The sequence below is a fragment of the Parasteatoda tepidariorum genome, chromosome 7, assembly GCF_982258835.1.
Source record: "Parasteatoda tepidariorum strain Cologne lab strain chromosome 7, Ptep-v5.0, whole genome shotgun sequence".
NCBI lineage: Eukaryota > Metazoa > Arthropoda > Arachnida > Araneae > Theridiidae > Parasteatoda > Parasteatoda tepidariorum.
The window spans coordinates 75,950,694-75,972,721 of NC_141761.1; the positions used below are offsets into that span (position 1 = coordinate 75,950,694).

Genomic DNA, 22,028 nt, shown 5'->3' on the forward strand with positions numbered 1-22,028 from the left:
AAGGGTTTAAATAATCATGTGTTTAAATAGGTATAAATGCAAAACTGTACTTTTTTGACATGAGAACCTAGTTAATTAATGATGTATAGACTTGATTGACTTTATTTTGTTCCTAATTGATTCAGTTTAAAAATCCAATGAATGCAAAAACCATGTATTATTTTTTTTTCTTCCGACATCAAAGAAACTGTTAGAAATTTCCGCAAAAAAAAAAGAGTTGACCGTTTTTTAATACAGGCTGATATTATCTTGCTCTGATTTGAAAAAGCCTAATATCCGTAAACGTAAAGAACTTCAACAAAATGAATAAAGTTGTCCCATAACTTATACGGCTATAGTGGTTACAGTAACAAGATACGGACACAAATTTCATCAAGTTTTAATCCATTGGAGCCAAAGAACATTTTTCTTGTACTCCCTCTGCATTGACCACTAATCACAGCTCCTTTACTCCTTGATAGATGGTAACACTGTAATATTTTGTCACGTAACTCTTTTTTTTTTCTTCTAAAATTGCTGTAAAATAAAAGGCAGCAGTGTGTTATTCCATCCAATAAACCAGTTTATGGTAAATATTTTAACTTTACGGCTTTTCACCATTTACAACTAGCATGAAAATACTAGATCCTTTCGGCTATGCAGTTTTATGATGCTGCAATCTTTGTATGAATGGGAGTATCGTAAATTGTCCAGGGTCACAAATTAAGGAGTGCAGGATACTTAATGCTCTTCATGCGTTGAAGGAAATGGGGGAAATATTGTGGTGTCAAAGCTGGAACTCGAACACCAGTCCTGTCGGTCATGATATTGACAGATTAGCTCTCTCGGCTCTTTTATGCACCCAGCTGCAAGGGGCTAAGTGGCTTCATGAGGAGAGCCAAGTTGGTGGGAAAAATTGTGGTTGCTCAACGATATTAGGTGAAAGTAGTTAATAAATTATTTTCCCCCACAGCTAACAGTTTGGGTGCTGTCTTATTATTGTTTTATTGTTATTTTTTATAATATCTTATTTGACTGTTTTGTTTGAATTTGGTTAAATAACATTTAAATAAATTGCAATTTATCCATTCTCTGAAATTTCTAAATTTGTGTTAAGACCCAAACTGAAGAAACTTTAGCGAGCGTAGCGTTAATTTGCGGTTAGAGGCCATATATTTCACGAACAAAACTGAATTTTTTGGTCGTTATAATTTTATGGCCATAAATTTATTATTCAGGTCATAAATTTATTATTACAATTTGGGAGACTGTAGTCTTCCTCTGTAATTTAGTGGTAAAGCCGTAATCTATCTGGCCGTAATCTAAAGGTGAAATTTTCAGAATGTAGCATCTAAAATTTTTCTGTAGCTTTGCCTTCTTTATAAAACATGCAGTCCATAATTTTATCTCTTGGTTTGTAAATAATTTTACCTACGCAACAAGATTTTTTTTACCGAGTTTCAACTAACGCAACAATTTTTCAATAAATGCTTCCCACATATCTTTCCACAAAGCAATTGAATTAAATTTGGAACTGTAAAATCAAATAACGATATGTATTTGGTGAAAGCGGGCCAGTTTGCTGTAAATTCAGTGTTTTGATATGCTTATCAAAATTTTCCTCATACTCGCAGAAATTTAATCTAGGATTACAGTTTTTCAGAGACCAATAAACCTGATAATATTCAACGAGTTCATACTAGCATCTTTGAAGATGCCAAATTTATTTCCAGCGATATCTTGTAATATTTTTGAAATTTCTTCAAGATAAAGCAAAATCAGTTGAAAAAAATTCATTGGAAAGATGTATAATATGATGCATTTTCTATTACCAAAATATATTATATGCCAAAATATGTTATAAATCAAATAATTTAGAACAGAAATTATTTTCCCTTTGCACAACAAAACTCCCGTAATGGAAGTACTGTTTTTTTTTTACTTGCACTTTGTTGTGTAAATTAAAGTTTACTAATTTATCTCTAAATATATTTTTTAATAATATTTTAGTACTTTTTATGTAATTTTAGCATTTCTTATGAAGAAAATCGAAATAGCTAGACACATTTTTAATTTTTTTATTGTTATCTTCTTATTTAATTATAATTTAAAAAACAGTTTTAAACTTTACTGCAGAAAATATTTATAAGTAAATAAATTTCTATATCAGTCGAATTTCTATATTAGTCAGTCATTGCAACTATTGCGAGCCTATCAGTTAAAATATCAAAATAAAATATTAAGAAAATGAAATGAAGTAAAATAGCTTTTATTTTTATTGAGAACACTCTTGATTTTAAAAGTAAAGTAGAAAGCGGTCAAGAGGAGAAATAATCAACAAAATGATGCATTGCCTTGAAGTGTGCGGTAGGCTTCCAAAGAATTGCAATAGTTTTCTTTTGGGAGATGGAAGATAACTTGTCGATGACCACTCATACGCTTGTTTTATTAAGTAGCAATATTGTAGTCCAAAAATAATGTGAAATAATGCTCGTTTTTCACTTTTATGTATTGACACGAGAAATAAATAAGAATATCTTCAATTTACACCTTTTTTGTAACAGTCAAAAACTGCAAAATCTTAATCTTATGATTAATTAACAGAAAACGTATTTCCCATATAAAAGAAGTAGCATTAGCAAATTTCTTGTAATTTTTAACTCTTTATAGACAGACAAATTTTGTATTTTTCATGATTATAAACATATTCAGAAAAGTAAAAATTATTAATATGAATCAACTCATTTTGGTGTTGTCGTAAAAGCAAATTTTTTGTAATATGCCACATTAGCCATAGTCATGCGCAATAAGATTTACTTAATCATTTCATAGAAAGTATTTATTAATATATAAGTTCTTTATAAGTCCATTTAAGTCCTTTATAAGTTCTTTCTAACTTTTTTAAGTCCTTTTGTTCTTAATAAGTCTTCTTAAGTTTTTTATAAGTCATTTTAAGTCCTTTATAAGTCCTTTTTGATTAGTATCTAGATGTAAAAAGAAATACTAGTTTGGATTACATTAAATGCAAAATTAACCTAACTAAGGAATGTTTATACTTACATTACTCAAATTAAGGATTTAAAAGAAAATTATATTCATGAATATTATAATGGTAAGTTTATTTATGTGCATTTTTCTTTCTTTTATTTAATTTTTTAATTTATGTTTGACGTGAAAATGCTTTACACTTCTAAAGTATGTTAAATATTAGACGTTTACATTAAATTATTTCAAAGGTGCAGAATATTATTTTTATATAACGTCCAAAACTCATAAAATAATTTGCACAAATTGAAATATAAAATTTTAAGTTTTGGAGTGGAGACTTCATATTACTACGAGGGTTGCTATTTATATTTCTGGCCTTGGCAGCAGTAAGTGTTGCTAGGCGACCGCAGACGATTTTAATCGAAAGTTTGATATTTTTAAACATAAATTCAGCAGACGATTTACCATTATAGCTTCATTTGTGTTGCTCACAGTAAATTGAAAAGTTCTTCTCTTTCTAAATATGGAATTGAATCGTGAACATTCGGCGTGGATTGTCAAGACAAGAGAGCTTTGATGAGCTTAATTCTTTATTCAGCGATAAAGCGCCATCCTACAGCACTGTAAAAAATTGGTATAACGAATTTAATCGTGGTCGATGTTCGATCCAGGACGAATCCCGTGCAGGTCGTCCAAAATCCATTGTTGTGCCGGAAAAGATCAAAGCTGTGCGTGAACTGATAAAGCAAGATCGTCATGTGACATACCGTGAGACAGAGGCGTCTTTGGACATTAGTATGACTAGCATCAATAAAATATTGCATGAACATTTGAAAGTAAAAAAAATTTGTTCACGTTGGATCCCGCATAATCTGACAAACGCTCAAAAAAGGCTCGTGTCGATTGGTGCAAGGAAATGTTGGGAAAATACGTTCAAGGTACATCAAAGGCTGTGTATAACATCTACACAGGTGACGAATCATGGATCTATGCATATGACCCGGAAACAAAACAGCAATCAACTGTATAGGTCTTCCAAGACGAGGCAAAACCAACAAAAGTTGTTCGAGGAAGAAGCACATCGAAACAAATGATTGCCTGTTTCTTCGGCATTAACGGTCATGTGGCAATAGTGGCGTTAGAGCAACGCAGGACGGTCAATTCTGAATGGTACACGACCATTTGTTTGCCAGAAGTCATCAGAGAAATTCGAAAAATGCAGAAGAACAGACGAATCATTCTTCATCATGCAATGCGAGCTCTCACACATCGACTCAAACAAAGGCATTACTGACGGAGCGAAAGATCGAACTGATGGGTCATCCGCCGTACAGCCCTGATTTGGCACCCAATTCTTCTTATTCCCACACATCAAAAGTAAATTACGTGGACAACGATTTTCGACCCCCGAAGAAGCGATTGATGCATTCAAAACGCATGTTTCGGAGTTACCTCAATCGGACTGGAAAAAGTGCTTTGAAAATTGGTTCAAACGCATGCAAAAGTGTATTGATCATCATGGAGAATATTTTGAAAAACAATAAAACCAATTTCGATCCTACATATTTGTTTTTTCATTATTAGGCCAGAAATATAAATAGCAACCCTCGTATACAGTTGTTTGTGGAGAGCGCAAAAGTTAGCTTTTTGAAACTCTTAATTTAAAAAAATGTTATAAGAATAAACTATAAACTGTTTTTTAACAAAATATTTTGTTTAACTTTTCTATAATTTATTCTTGTCTTACTTTTATTCTTGTTTAACTTTACTTTCAAAATAAAAAATTCTAAAAAAAGAATTAAAAAATTCATCTGATGGATGTATAAAAACGAGTTTCGAGTATTATAATATATAGAATATAGATCATAATATATATAATCTATATCCGAAATATAGAATTTAAGAACTATTCATTCTTTTTGATAATAAGGTTTCTATTTATAATAAAAGTTTTCTCGTGTAATGTTTTTTATTTAATAAAATTTTTTCACCCACACTCTGTTTAAGTATTAACTCAAATCTTGTCAATTTTTGTATTGGTTTATTTATATATTGTATTTTAGTAGTTAGCAAAAAAAGAAACTACTAAAATCTTGTTATTTTAAATCAAATATAACATTTCAAAACAAAAATATCGGAAAAGCAAAATACCCAAAAATGCTACTAGTTTTTACACAAAATAAAATTCATAAGTAAAAATTCTCAATCTCAATGTAATTTTTTTGAATTATTTATTCATTTATATTGAAAGAAAATAGTAATGGAAGTTTTAGTAATAATCAAAAGCAACTTTTCCCCTTCACATTAATAACAATAGCAGGAGAGGAAAGTAAGAGAAAAATTGAAGCTGATTATATTTTGAACAATTTACATAATACATAATGTTCAGAAATATTGCGCGACGTACATCTTCAATTATTCAATACGAAATACAAAATATCAATATCCCCTTATCAAACGATCTTATAACTACATCTTGTTCAAAAATCTCTTTGTATTATATTTGTTTTTTAATCAATTTACAAAAGTACGTAATATATAAAAAAAAAATGTCACCAAGTTGTTTCTCCAATTGCTCATTACGAAATACAAAAATGTACTATCACGCTTCTCTTTTCAAAAGAGAGTATAACTATATCTTGCTCAACATTTTATTTATATTATTAGTGTATTTTAAACAATTTACAAAATCGTGTAATGTTCAGAAATGTAACATAAGATCTTTCTCCCATTGTACGATACGAAATACAAGAACACATTATCAAGTTTCCTATATCAAAGGAGCTAAAAGAGGTTATAACTTTATCTTGTTCAAGTATTGCCACCTTGCATTACGTTCGGAAATATCAGAACACCTTTCTTTTTAACATGAAAAAACCGAGGAACGTAAGAAAAATATATTTACAAGAAAGGGTGTAGGAAAATATGTAGTCAAGGATTTTACATGAAGGACTCTTACAAGTATTGAATGGCATTCTTGCTATATGTGTACGAGCAACTGACATTTTTTAAGCAAAAATATTCGATATATTTTCTATTCCTGCTTGATATTCAAATTCGATCTGTCTGCTTCTGTCGCTTTCAACACGGAATTTCATTGCAGCCACACTTTGCATTTGGAATGTTCGTAAGCTTCTAGTTATAGAATATTCTGCATTTTTATGTCCAAATCACATCGTAAAATATATTCAATATTTTTACCAGCTTAGATGTGGTTTTGTGTTTCCCAAAGTTTGCTTTTTTTATGTTGATCGTTTTAAAATCTTTATTTGTTACAGAAAATTGTATTTCTGGTTTCTCGGTGAATATATTATCCCTACCTTTGCTTGAAGGATATACAATTTGATATTTCATGTGTATATTTGTATTATACCTGCGGTTTATTTTTATCTTCAGTGAAAACTACCTGCGAAATAAACTCATTTATTTTTTATGCTTACCAGGTTCAAATAATATTCCTGACGTATTTAATGCATTTTCGTTTTAAGAAAAACTTTTAGTTTAACTTGTAGCTTGGATTACAAAGAGTGGTGAATGAAGGACTAAAGAAAGTAATTAATTAACGAACCTCAAATTAATCAATTTAATAATTAATTAAATGATGCCTTAAATAAAATAGTTTTATCATCACAAATCTGTTGGATGTGTTTCAGTGCTGAAATGCAGTCAACAGCTTCGTAATTAAAATAAACAACACAAAAGTGCGTTTCAGAATTTTTTTTCATTTTATTTTTATTTTAATTAAAAACCTTTCACATGTATATTCCAATTTACATATTAATAATATTTTTGCGACATTAATACATCATTAAAAAGCAATGATAAACAACATTATTATTCATTACAATTTTAAGACACGATGTGGCAGTTATCTGCATCTTTCAAAATATCGCCATGATAACCAATATCTTGCTTGCATTTTTTTCGAGAACAAATTATATTAACAAAGTTAAAATATACATTCAAACAAAAACATATCAATGGATTAAGAAAAAAAAAAGCTGAGAGGAAATTACTGTACGCGATGAATAGGTTACTTCATCTACGAAGAACATAAAAATTTCAATCGAAGTCGCTAAACACAATTTTATTGCTAAAACATTTACCTAACAGTTACTACTTTTCATGATGTGAAAAGCTTCCCAAAAATTTTGGTCAGTGCCGAACAGGTGGCCGAGTGGTTAGCGTGCCTGACGGCGGAGCTGATGGCTGCGGGTTTGAATCCCGCACAGGGCATGGATGTTTCTTTCTCTCTGTGTTCTATGTTCCTTTCTTCGGTATGATTCGGTACGAATGTAACCCTCCCTATAAACGGGCATGTTGTATGACGTGGGCGACGCTACTCCACCGCCGTGGCCTAGCCATAGGTGCTCACTGGGTAACGATAAGAGAGTAGCAATTCTTTCATTTCTGAGGTCAATGAGAAATAAACCCAAGTGCCCGCCATTTGCCAAAAAAAAATTTCGGTCAGTTGTTGAAATATATTTCTGATTATTAGATAAGATTTAAAAGAAAGAAAACAGAATATATGCTTTACAGACAGAATTGTCGACAGAAATATTCTGCAAGTTGGAATTTACAACATTGATAATCTTTGGCATAGCATGAATGCATGGCATCGAGAAACAGTACTGTAAAGTTGCCACATTGACAGATAACAATTACATTTGTTGTAATTTGAAGCAAATGCAAAATGCTATGTTAATTACTACAGATTGAAAATTTTTTCATAATATAAGTTTTAATGTGTGTTTTGTAAATGTGAAAACTTTAAAGTAACTTTTTCGTGTAGTACCAAGTTATCCATACGCAGTAATACTAATGAAAATACGTAAAACATAACTTTAAATGTCTTTTGAATTGTATCCAAATCAAATAATTTTAGTTTCGTATTATCTTGCTATGACAAGTTTGAGGTAAAAATTTTGTTTAAGTTTTATTGTAAACTTGATTCCTTCTGAATAAGTATATATGTAATTGCTTTACTTCGAAAAAACATTATTTTTACAGTATGACCGTTATTATGAGAAGCAAAATGTTATTACGCATAAACATACGAAATCCATTTTTAGCATTACTGTTAACATAATACAAGTGCTATGAAAAATGTCTCTATTATCTTTAATAAGCTTCAAGAATAAAAATATAATTTAAACATTCTACTATTTCTTACTTATAAATTGTAATTATATAATTACAAATAAGATGTAGTTAAGTAGAAAACAAAACAGACTTTTTATAAGAATAGTTTAGCAGGAAAAGTATTAAACAGCATTTATTTAAGTGGCATATCTATTTGTTTGGTAATGAATATGGTATATAATACAAAATATATATTTTATGAAAAATGTTAATATAAATAAAGCTTGTTTTCATCTTCGGAATAGTTGTTAAAAATATTACAAGAAAAGTAAACGCATTCTTAAGAAAATGCGTTAAGTAAACGAACAGTTTTGCCATTATTTTTTTAGTTTCATTTTATAAAAGATAACAATGCAATAAAAATAAAAATAAGTGACGAGAAGTACGTGGATTACATCTTTAAAATCTTTTAGTTCCTGAAAATCTGTTTTCTTTTTTGGATTTCTTAGATTTTCTTTAATTTATTTTGCTACATTCTGATCACGTGCATTGAATACTCTAACTTTTTAAAAAGCGTAAGGTTTTAATGAATACCTATTCAGAAGTATATTATGCTAGACAGAATGTGAGCTGTTTCTCTGAACCAAAAGGAAGGTATATTACTCTTATTGAAATTTAAAACTCATTATAGTTTTCTTGTAAAATTATAATTCACATGCGTAAACTTAATTACCATATTTAATTTACAAAATTTTTTTTTTAAATGTCAAAAATGCACACGTGTTTTTTTAATATCTTTATGCGCTGAAATTTTTTAAATTTGTTTTCCTTATGCATGAAATTTTTAAATATTTTAATTCAAATTCAAATTCCTAATATTTTGTTACACAAAAATTATGTATTGTTAACGCGCAAAAAAAATGTATAAAAAGTACTTTCGCAAAAAATGCGTTGCTAATAAAAATACTTTTATTGGTGTTTTTCATTAAAAATGCTTTTAATATTAATTTCTCTGAATTTGAATTAATTTAATGATGGGATAAGGAAGACACTTGTTAAAAGTTTTTTCTTCATAAATTTGTCTGACTATTGATCATCATTTTGAAGATATGGAGCATTTTTTAATTGAAATTTTTTTTGACTTACTGTTATAATAAAATAAAATAAAAATCCATACTTTTTTACAAATTTTATTTCTGAAAAAGAAAGAAAAAAAAACTTTCATTTACACTAGAAAAATTATATTTTACTAGTTCAGACAAAGACGAACCATTGATTTGTTCTTTTTTTTTTGCTACAGACAGAAAACAATTAAATAAAATATTTATTTTTACCTAAAAAGTTCATTTATAAAAAGGTTTTCTTTCTACTAATGTTAGGTAATATAAATCATTATTTTTAATTATGAAAGGAAAATCACTAATAATAAATAAAATGAATCTTAAAAAAATAACACAGTATCAAACATTTACTTGTCTCTTTATAAGTAAGAAAATATTGAATCGTAAATTAGAAACCGCACATTTGACCATTACTACTCATTGCTTCTTATGCAAAGCAATTTAATAATAAAAAGCACTAATTTCTACCTGGAAAGAACATTCGTAAGAAAAAGTGTTTAAACTATGTGTTTAAATAATTTTTAACAGAGGTAAAGGCAGCAGGGGTACTTTTTTTATATTGTGAAATTGATCATTATTTTAACTGTAAGAATTTCCTTAAATGTTGATTGATATAAATGATTATTTGAAATTGTGGAAGGAAAATTAAATCAAATGTAAAAAACACATTTCAAAAACAAATTTAGAAATTAAAATAACACATTGAGTATCAAACATTTACTCATCTATTTACAAGTAACAAAATATTTAACGATAAATTAGAAACCACTAGTTTGATCATTGCATCTATTGCTATTGATATAAAACAATTTAAATAATAAAAAACACTGATTTTATTCTAGACAGATTACTTGCAAAACATTTATTTAAGCTAATGTCAGGCAACAAAGATATTTTTGAATGTTAAGAAATTGATCATTATTTCAACTATGTTAGAATTTCTGTTACGGACAAAATACCACATCAGAAATCAATATTTGGTGTTTTTGAAAAAAAGTATAAGTTAAATGTAGCTATTTTGTAATAAAATAATTTGACAAAAAAATCTTAGATTAAAACTTAGAATCAGATTATATTTATTAGGCAAACGAAAGAATTTTATGCTATGGTATTCTAAAACTGCTATAAAAAATAATAAAATCAATAGGTAATCAGCATGCACTTAAATTATTGTTTTTTTCTGCGCACAAAAATAAATCTAATAACAATCCACTCAACGTTTAAATAATGTGTACAAATCATTCCAATTCTAAAAGGGAGAAAAATAAGTTAAAAGTTGATTAAAAAGTAATAAAATTAATTATTTACTTGATACGTTCGTAATTCACCAATATGATCATTTCAAGTTATGATGGCAATATGAATATTCACACTAATCTTTGGGAGTCATTTGTTCTTGTAAGCCTTTTATTGGTTAATAAAACACCGTGTTGAAAAAGTAAATGTCGTAGCAACATGCAATTTCTTTTAAAAACCACAAAATAAGTATTGTTTATATATTTTAAGTATTGAATATGCTTTCAAAATTTTTGAGAATTTCTAATACCACGTATCTGGTGCGTAGGTTATATGAAATATGAAATATGGAATGCTAAAATGCATTCCAGATTTCATATTTCATATAACCTACGCACCATTCCACATTTTTCTTGTAAAATATAGAATAAATAATGATTATATACTCCAAATATTGAACTAACATAAAAAATTTTAAAATTTTTATCATCTATATATTTCGAATTTCTAATAATCGAACTTTTTTTTATTTTACATTATTTAAGAACAATTTAATATTTTCTTTGAAAAAATCAAAAACAATTAATGATTATAGATTTTAAATATTGAACATACATTCAAAAATTGTGAGACATTCCAATTTTAAGTAATCAAGATTTTTTTTCAATTTTACATTACTTAAGATTATTTCACGTATTCTTTAAAAGAAATTTTAACAATAATAATATATTTTAAATATTAATCATACATTCATGAATTTTTAGGAATTCTAATTTTAAGTAATCGTGACTTTTTATTTTATTTTACAGTGTTTAAGAACCATTTCACATTTTATTTGAAAAAATATAAAATAATATTAATTTCAGATTTTAAATAAAAAAATATTTTCCAAAACTTTGAGAAACTCCAATTTTCAGCAAACAAGATTTCGTATTTTGCATTACTTAAGAGCTATTTTACAATTTCAATAATCAAAACAACATATTTTTTTTTTAAATCTAAATTCAGGATCTCTACTTAAAACTCTATCTTTCCAACTTTTAAATTAAGATCTATCTCCATTCAGAAGCTGAGCATGTTTCTTTAATTACGGGCTGAAAATTCCGAGATAATTTTCTTCACATATCCCCTTATTACTTTTAAAGGAGGATTTAAAAGCCCGTAAGATTCAATAGTTTAATGAGAACGGGACGTTGCTACGGTAACTTGTCTGTTTATCTCCTTGGAACATTTCTTGAATCAGAAAATAAAATGGAAATACTTTGAAGACATTAATGTTCTCAACGGAGTTAGTGATATACTTTTCAAGTAAAGTACCAAACCATTGTATTTAAATTAAAAAAAAATATTATTATTTTTTTGTCGTTTTTTTAAATGCAAATTTGAAACAAAAATCGATTTGAAGTGATATCTCGGAATTGGTCATAATATTGGTTAATATTATGAATCTAAATTATTTACTTTTATTACAACTTCTCGAAATTTAAGACTCGAACTTCTTTTGCACGAACTTGTTTTTGTTATATATATATATATATATATATATATATATATATATATATATATATATATATATATATATATATATATATATATATATATATATATATATATATATATATATATATATATATATATATATATCACATAGTCGCTGTGGTAAATGTCTGAAATATATGATGGATCTAGTTAAGTGCCATTGCCCGATATGTCCTACATCAATATTTTTTTTAAGTAAGCAGTGCCACTGCTCAGTTTACATTTGCCCTGTATGCCCTAAATCAATGTTTTTTTAAGGTCAAGTACCACTGCCCACTCTGACCACTGATGTTTCTCCTAATCTAGCCCCAGTAGGCATTGAAATATTAAAAAAATATAATTGTCAACGAATAAATTTATATCGAATTTGATCTGACAAATATTTCAGACATTCACAAAAGCGACTATGTGATTGCTGACATTCACCTCTGAAAGTCGACATTCTCTTAATTTTATGGTAATCACACGGAAATTGAATAGATATTTCAAAATAGGATTCACTCATGTTAGTGATGTCTTGTAATAGGTTTATATTTTCCGTTTAAAATAATGTAATGCAAAATAGTATCTGTTTTAAAAGATATGCGATTTTTTATTTTCAAATAGATATGAATAGATATGAAAAAGATATGAAATTTCAAATAGATATGAAAAAGATATGCGATTTTTTATTTTCAAATATATGATTTTATTGTGTTTTGAATAACTTATCGAGATGACAAGCTCTAATTTGTAAATTTTTCGGAAAAGAATATAAGAAAAAAAAGATGGTAGGCTCAATTTTTGTTTTAGAATAAGCTCAAAGTGCATGTTTAACAAAGAAGAAATAAATGGAAATGCGAATTTAAGAAATGTTTGCATCTCAAAACAAATATTTTAGAAAAATGAACATAAATAATAAAATAAATATTATTATGTCGAATGCTAATGATTTTAATTTTTCTTATCACATGCATAGTCTTGTATAGATTAATGTATTGGCCATTATTTATATTATTTGACGGACGTGCATCATTAAAAAAAATATAGTCATTTTTCAACTAACTTGTGTAGTATTAGAGTTATGAAAAAAATAAACTGTAATTTAATTTAGCATTTAATAAAACTTTTTTAAATACGTTAGCTGTTATTCTAAATCAAGTTCAAATATGTTTTAAAAATAATTAATTTTATTTTGTTTTGTTTGACAATCTAAGAACTTAACATTATTTACATGATGTAATAAAAAATTTCATGATGTAAGAAGTTAAAAACAGAAAAAAAGTATGGTCATAACTGAGGGAATAAGCTAAAATTTTCCATGCTCAATAGGAACACTTAATAATTTTTACTTAACTTAAAAACTTTATAATTTTTACTTAACTCAAAAACTTAATAATTTTTACCGAAACTCTTCGGCATTTTTTAAAGAATATACAATTAAATACGGTTCAATAATACACGAAAAAAATTGCTAAATGTGGCGAAATTTGCTTTTAAGTTGTATATTTTTTACTATATTTGTTGTATATTTTGTGTAATAATAAGAACTATGATTTTGAAAGCCCGAATATCTGATAAACCGTTACCATATGAAAGGAAAATTAATAAACGAATAGTTTAAATGCTGTATATTTTGATTTTATTAAACAGATGTATGTTTGTTTCATCTGAGATCTCATGATCATAAGTTGCCGTAATTTTAGCAGACATTTTTCACCGTGCAAAATTTCTAAATAATTTAAAATTTTCAAAAAAGTAATGAAATTTTAAGCAATGGTATTTTTAAATAATTGAAAAACTTAATAACAGTAAATCAAATCACAGTAAAATGGGTCGCTACCCTGAGTGCCGATACTTCTTACAGAAATGAAATTTTATAAATCCCTAGCATTTTTTTAATATCAAAGAAAGTGTGGTTATTAGGCCATTTTTTTTCGTTTCAAAGTTCATATTTTTAAACTTTTTGTGAAGTAAATTTTTGAAACGTGTTTTTCAGCTGTACCGCACAAAAAGTATTCAAAAAATTTTACAAATATTGTTTGTAGCAAAAGAAATTAAAATTTAACAGCTGAAATTGAAATATTTCAATAATATCATTTTGCAAATAACCATCGGCATTTAATTTGTATTCAGCAGTGTTTACTATCATTTTTAAAATTTTTATCTGCGAAATTATAATATGAATGCATTATTTAGCTCTCCTAAATTTTTAAGAGTTTGCGTTCTATTATAAATGTTTATTGACGCTAGCGAGAAACAAAAATACGGTTAAATTGAAATAGATATTTCCATGTATGTATACTAAACAATTTCAAAATATGAGTGAATACGCAGAACAATATGATTTAATTTTGAAAAAAAAAATTACATTTCAATTCATAAATTTTATCGGCACTTGATAACTTTTCAAAGTACTACTGAAATTCTTTGCTTGAAGGAATTTAATAATTCGTTGCATATATAGCAGCAGCACGGAAATAAAGAACAATTTCTTAAAGATTTACATATTCCTTATAAATTTAATTCTTTTCAAAACTACTTTAGGACTCATAAATAAAAATATTTCTCATGACAGTATAGATAAATTGCAAAAATTTTTAGGATTTTGCTGACATTTCTTCTCTTTATGAAGAAAAATCCTCTTGAATGTTCTCAAAACATATACTAACTTTGAGATAATTATGTGACAAAAATACTACAACTTTTCTAAGCAACTACGAATATGATCTACTATTAAGATTTATTGTCGATACTCCTTTAAACAGAAGTTTCATTGTTGGTAAAATATTTATCTTATCTCCTGAGAGAAAGAGAAATTTACTCAAAAAAAATTTCAATAATAAAAGATTTTTTCTTTACTTGCAGTTTATGTGTAAGGAAATATTCAAAAACATTCATTTCCAGGTATGTCTCATGCATTATTCATTTCAAAATATTTTCAGTTTAAGTTTCTTAGATGCTATACAAATTACTGTAGGAAAAATTTACCATTAGTATCTTAGTACAGCTATCCAGAAAACATGTTGAATCGCAAAGTTTTTGCATTTAAGTGTTCTGAATAATTTGATTACTGTCTTTATGCATTTTGATTTTTATGGAAAGGGTAACATATGTTGGAAGATTTAGCACGGAAAGGCATTTTTCAGATAATGATGGCAATATGAAAAGAAATTTCAAATAAACAACTTAAAAACTGGAAGTTAGCATAAAAGTAAATATGATTATCATTATTTACTTTAAAGAAGGTTTTTTTTTTACTTCGGAAAGAATTAATTTTTCAAATCAATATAAATGAAAAAAAGACATTTTTTTAGCATTTCAGATAAATTTGCTGTTTTAATGCTGAGTACATCTAAAATAAAATGTTTATTCATAAGTTTTAATAGCAATCTTGTCAGTTTTAGAAGAAAAAAATCCTACAAAAGCTGAATTTAAAAAAAGAACCTTATTGGAAGATCATCTCATCACTGCAGAGTGAATGCAAATTTATTATTATTTACAAATTGTAATAGTTATCTATAATTATAAAATGAAGGGTTTGTGACTGTCTATCTGGTATGTGTGTTTCTTACAACAGCAGAACCATTTGTTCGATTGTTCAGAAATTGTGACATCGGCTGCAATAGATAACTTAAGCCTTTGATCCAAAAATTCAGAATAAACGGTAGATGGAGCCGATGGGAAAATAGAATTTTCTCATTGGTAGAATAATAGCCATAGTTTTAAATTGAACCATTTTTTTATTTTATTTTATAACCGTCGTTGAACAGTCGACCCAATATTTTAGGTTTACGACTACTAATTCTCAACTCCGCAGCCTTGTAATTCTAAACCCTATCCAGAAGACAAGAGAACTACTGGATCAAGTATTGGGAATTTGTATTCGCGGAGGACTTTTTGATGGAACTAACGCGCATTTGCGTTACTTACAGAGGAAAACAACGGAAACACCCGCGGTTAGCCTGAAGGCAAAGGGACTCTAACAAATGATCCATGTACCACTGAGGATATTTTATTTCAGCACTGTGGTCGGCGGAAGCCAGATGCTGAATTCATATTTACCAGCCATCGCTGTAATTCGAACCAGCTCACTTTATTGGAACGCAAATGCTCTATCACTTGAGTCATCACGGCCCGAATTAAACTATTGATGATTCTGTTTATTCATATATTTAACAGATAACCTCAGTCATGTTCGCAGTTTTACTTGATCAAAGTAGTACGTATATTGAATTTACTTTGATAGTTAGTTATCAATCATTACGTAATATATTTTGTTTCATTACTGTGTATGATTGTGTTGTTCATGTTAAATACTGATTCATTTTTTTTTATTTTCTCCGTAGAAAGAAAGAGAAAGTTTTAATGTTAACAATTATTTATTTCAGACTCTCACCATCGTAAGGAATTACTGGTTCCCTATATTAAAAAACTTTAAAAGCTACAGTATTTCGGATGTTCAACGTTACATTTTACTCACTTGCACTAAAACTATTACACAAATAAGCTTTAAATTACAAAGTTGTGTAGAAAAATTTTAATAGACTCTTTAACGTATTAAGCTTTATTAAGAATCAGTTCTCTGTTTCATAAAATAAAAAAAAAACATTTATTTCACAACAGCAAATAAAATAACGAAATTAAAGTACCCGTAAAGGGTTAGTAATGAAAATGAGCTTGCAAAAAAATAAAGAAAAACCAGTAACGATTTGGCATAAACTTCAAATTCCAAAAATGAAAACCCTCTTCTAAAAAATCCCCAATTTTCTGTTGTTCTAAAAATTTTTTTAAACAACAATTGTTGTTGTTAAAACAATTGCTGTGTTTTTATTTTTAATTTATCATTTTATATGTTTATTTTATTTTATTCATGCTTTTGCCAGCCAGATATTTTTTTTATATTTTTAGACTTTATAACTCCTCTCCCCTTGGAAGAACTTTCTCCAGAGAAAAGAAAGGAAAAGTTATTTAACTACTTATTTGTGTACTTCGTTAAACTTTAGGTTAAAGCCAATTCATTATAATACAATCAAAACATTTCACTTTTAAAACTAAATTTTCTGACTGTCAAATTAATGCAACAAGCAGTTTTCGCATTTGAAATGATGCACATTATTTAACTTTAAAACTTAAAATTACTAAATTATTTTTAGACTCTTGCAGTAAACATTAGTATACAATTCACTTGTAAGTCAATTTAGATATGAAACTAAAATATTCCAAATAAAATTAGAATGTAAATAAATACTATCATTTAACTTACGTAAAAAATATAAAGAAGTATAACTATTTACATATATACAACAATATCTATTAACTGAAGCAAAGAATATCGTTCTTTTAAAAAAATGCTTATTTTTATCTTGATGCCACTAGTTTTAAAACCAAACAAAATACTTAACACTTTCAAGCTTCACATAATTAGATTCTAACTCAATCTTATTAATATTTATATGCATAACTTAAATAACATAATTTAAGAACACTTGCACTTTTCTCTACAATCAAATTCGCTTAACACCTACGTTTAATTTTCAAATAGAATCATTTCAAACACTTTATTAAATTGAACTTAACTGGTAAAATTTAAAAAAACTTGAAGATATTGAAGTGATACTTCTTATGCGACTTCCAACAAGGTTGCGTTAAACGTTTAACGCTAAATTTGTATTGACCGGGAAATCACGTGGTAGGATCCAGTTTTGCCTCATTCATTTCCATATTGTTTTGGTTTTCATTAGCATTAAAATAATAAAAGTATTGCTTTTCTATAAATATTTTAGTTTGATTTGATACACATATAATTTAATAGGGTGGTATTTTTTTATTCTCAAACTTAGTGGATAAAAATTGTAAAAAATGAGTGAAAACAATCCAACGGACAATGCGACGGATTTAAGGTTATGTCAAGGTACGTCGATCTGTTGTGAATATCAATTGATTGTTAGGTTTTCTCTTTTCTAATTGCCATTTATATTTCAACAAATGCAGCTATGAGAGATATTAAATTATTTATTGCAAAATCTTTATTGTCACTATCCACTGCAGGTTCACAAGCTCTGGCAGACGTTACTGGTGAAGAAATTGATTATTGTGAGCGGCCTGTGATCCTTGCTGGAGATTTTAATGTGAATTTCTCGTCACCTGAATCTGAAACATTATTAACCTTCTTTAAAGACAAATTTGGATTGGAAATGTTAAATGGTAGGAATGATCCAACAACCAAAGGGGTAACTACCAATTATGCAGTTTTTGCAAGAAATATTGAAAAAATAGAACTCAAACATTTCGTATCTTACTTAAGTTATGATGATCCCATTGTAAATGTTATAGATTTGGAATGAAAATGATAAATAAAAGATGCGATCAATTGTGAATTGTAAGCATCTATATATATATTTCTCTTACACGGCACCAAAAAAAAGCCTCATTACAACTCCCGAATGGCAACGTTAGAAAATCGACCAATGATTGCTGCCAAAAATTTCACATGCCAATTCTAGCTTAGGGGCTCAACATATAGCGCTTTTAAAAACGGAAACAATAACCAGAGTGAGCATTATCAGGTTGTTCAATTCAGATTCATGCCCCAAAAACATGATAATATTTAATTTAAACTGGCTCAACATATAGCGCTTTTAAAAACGGAAACAATAACCAGAGTGAGCATTATCAGGTTGTTCAATTCAGATTCATGCCCTAAAAACATGATAATATTTCATTTAAATTCAATTGGGTATACTATAGCCTACGTCACAGGTTGTGTTATTCCTACTAAATTTAACCCATGAACGGCATTTTCTGCGAGCCTAACTTCAAGCCACAAATAAACAAACGAAGTGTTTGATCGTTTAAATAGCTGCACGCCAGATTTTATTGCATTATAAAGAAAAGTAATTGATATTCGATTTTTGATTAATAATTGATTTATGTGGATAGTGGCATTTATGTGGATAGTGGCATAGAATTTAGCATTGCGTCATGGTAAATGTTATTCCTACTAAGTGGAAGTAGTTGTGTTTTTTTTATATTATGCCCAATTAGAAATTAATTAATTAATTGAAGTGAGAATGCTTTAAAAGGCCGCTTCTGAATTGATATTTTTTGACTGGGAGCTACCTAAACGTCTAAAAAACGTCTAAGTGATTGTATTGAATGCATTGAATTTTTTTATATTTCGCGCTTATTTATGCATTGAATTTTCACGCTTTAAAATGCAGAATATTAGTGAAGCTGCTAGGACTTTTAAACGTAATGAAAGAAAACGTGTTCGAAGAGCCCAAGAAAGTGTTGAGGAATGTTATGGAAGACGTAGATTGCAGAGATCAAGTTCAATATTAACTGTTCAAGATGTAGCAGTAGATGTCGAAGAGTATAATATTGGCTCAATGACGGAACAATGTAGTTATTGTAATGCTTACTTCAGGGTCAAAGAAGGAAATTCTTCTGGCAAATATACGAAATGCTGCCACGATGGAAAAATTAATTTGCCTACACTAATGGACATTCCCGAGTTGCTGCAAAAATTATTAAGTGATAATTCGATTGAGGCACGAAATTATCGAAATAATATCCGGGAATATAATTCTGCTCTTGCTTTTGCATCATTTGGAGCACACATAAAGTCACCTCCTGGAAATGGACCGTATTGTTTTCGGATTCATGGTCAAATTTATTATATGGTGTCACCTTTGTATAGCAATGATCAAAATAATGCTGGATACGGGCAACTGCATATTTTTGATTCAACTGAAGCTACCAACAGACGCATTGAAAACAATACTGGATGTTTACGCTCGGTAATGGAACAATTAGATGGTCTATTGAGGCAAATTAACCCTTTTGCTGCATCATATCTTCAGATGCATCAGTTTATTCAATTAAACCCTGCAACAGATGTAAAATTAGTTTTTATGGAAGATCCCTCTTCAGATTTGATGCTCTAAAATGTTATGTACTTTATCACAAATGTTAATTAATATAGAAATTGATTTCAATAATGCTGATCACCAAAAAATATTTCATTTGGCGATAAAACAAATTTTTGTGTTCTTGAAAATGAAAGACTTTTTGAGGGTTATTATCTCACAAGGAAAAGTTAGGGTTTAAAGTTTATATTTTTAAATAATTAAATTTTTTTCTAAAACTTTCAGAATTTCTAGCATTAACTAATTTATTATACACATTTAGTTGAATTTAGGTAAGTAACTGCAATATTTGTTAATAAAGTATAATCCTAGTTGTAATAATCCTAGTTGTTAATAAAGTTTGTCTTAAAGAGACAATATGATTTCACTAAAAATCAATTTCTACCCCTTCCTATTTTCATTTCCACATTACGAAGTTTCACTTCTTCCGCGCGGAGGGACTCCACGCACTATTTTTTCCCCTTTTATATTTCCTGCTCAGTGTAAAACTTTAATTCAAACTTTAACAGCAAACTAATTTCTTTACGAGTTAATTTCTTTTTTTTTTAAAGTTAATCATATATGTGAGTAAAAAAATAAGACTTAACTTTACCAACATCAATGAGAAAACGGAGCATTATTTACATATATCTTTCCATCAATAAACTTTTGTCTAATTCTAACCAAGAACTCTAAGATACTCTACTAGGACAATCTGCATTTTTGTTCTTAGTGCCAGCTCTATGCACAATTTTAAAATTAAACAGTTGCAGTGCTAAAACCCAAAGCATAAGTCTAGCATTTGAACTAGCATTTGTTTTAAGCCTGGTTAGCTGGAGATGATAAGTCTGAATTATAAACTTTTGTCCATCCGAATAGTGTCATAATTTTTTACGGCAAAAATTATGCTGGCAAAAGTATGCTGGAATTTTGTGCCTCATATTCTTTATTTTTTGCTTTTAATCGACTTTACGATCTGGAATTAACTGCGTTTAGCTCTGAAATTGGCTTCGGCGTTATTTGTAGATTTGGCAATCTAGCAGCTGTTCTATTCCCAAGGAGATATCGACCTTTATCTAACTCACTTCTAACCACAACTGCTTTGGTTACAATATCACCAAACTGTCCGGATATCGATACTTTTGCTAGTGGTAAACAAATTGGGCGTTCATCAAATGGTTGTTGCACCCACACAGTTCAGCCAGTAAACATATCTGGAGTCAAATATTTTCGGCATATGACATCAATAGTTGCATCTGAAATACAAAGTACCGGCATTCTAAATCCATTTGCTTTCGCCATAAGAGAGTACGGATTTAGTAATTTTTCCTCTTCTTGTCCTAGTCCGATTCGATTAACTTGAACAGGTGGCTTTTGGTACTTAAGCTTCTTATATTTTCTTCATTTTCACCATTCTTTGCAGTAAGTCCCTGTAAATTTTCCGGATTGCATTTTCTTCTCGCCATTTGGGTCTCTGATTTTCATAATTTACTTGCGAACCAACTCGTTTCCAATTCCATGTACATCCTCGTACTCGTCAAGCATTTCTGCCAGTTTTGTAGATGAGGTTATTTTTGACCAAGTAACTATAAAATGCTCTCACACTTCATTAGAAACTCTTGCTTGATCGGTTAAAGGAGAACTCTTAATTAGGAACTCTTGTTTGAGCATTTTGCTTGATCGTTAACCATTAGATCCAGCAAGGTTTGAAAATCTTTTTATTCTAATCATTGAACCCATTCATTCAGTTAGTTCTTTAATTCAAAAACAAAATCTTTCTAGGTATTATCGAACTTTCTTTTGGTGCTGCATAAATTTAATCCAAAATTTCTCTGGACTTAACTTAAACCGTTTCATTAAAATTTCTTTAACATGGTCATAGTTGTAAGTTTGTTCTTCAGATTCTTTAGATAATAGTTTTGTTATATCAGGTGAAAAAAAAGATAATTGATGAGTAACCCACTCTTCTTTTAGGATTTCTGCTCTTTTTGCTTGACGTTAAAAAACTACTAAATATAGACTAATTTAATCTTTTTTTATGATCAAAGTTTTGTATTAACTTGTGGATATCCAACATATTCCGCTGAGAAGTACTAATATTTCGATTTGAAGGACCACTTTTTTGGAAATTAAGTATTAATTGCTCTAGTTCGAATTGACATTCTTCTTGTCGTTCTAGGCGCTTTTTATCTCC

General features: G+C 28.4%; 1 protein-coding gene across 1 annotated transcript; it reads left to right on the forward strand.

The window, feature by feature from the left end:
• The first annotated feature begins 19,315 nt into the window (after window positions 1-19,315).
• Window positions 19,316-19,873, forward strand: LOC147807252 (uncharacterized). Its single transcript, XM_087168845.1, has one exon. It carries the CDS (start codon window positions 19,316-19,318, stop codon window positions 19,871-19,873), a length of 558 nt encoding a protein of 185 aa, XP_087024971.1.
• Window positions 19,874-22,028: the final 2,155 nt, after the last annotated feature.

What these genes read in the sequence shown, in the direction of transcription:
- LOC147807252 (XM_087168845.1), top strand. Translation starts at nt 19,316, where the DNA reads ATGACGGAACAATGTAGTTATTGTAATGCTTACTTCAGGGTCAAAGAA.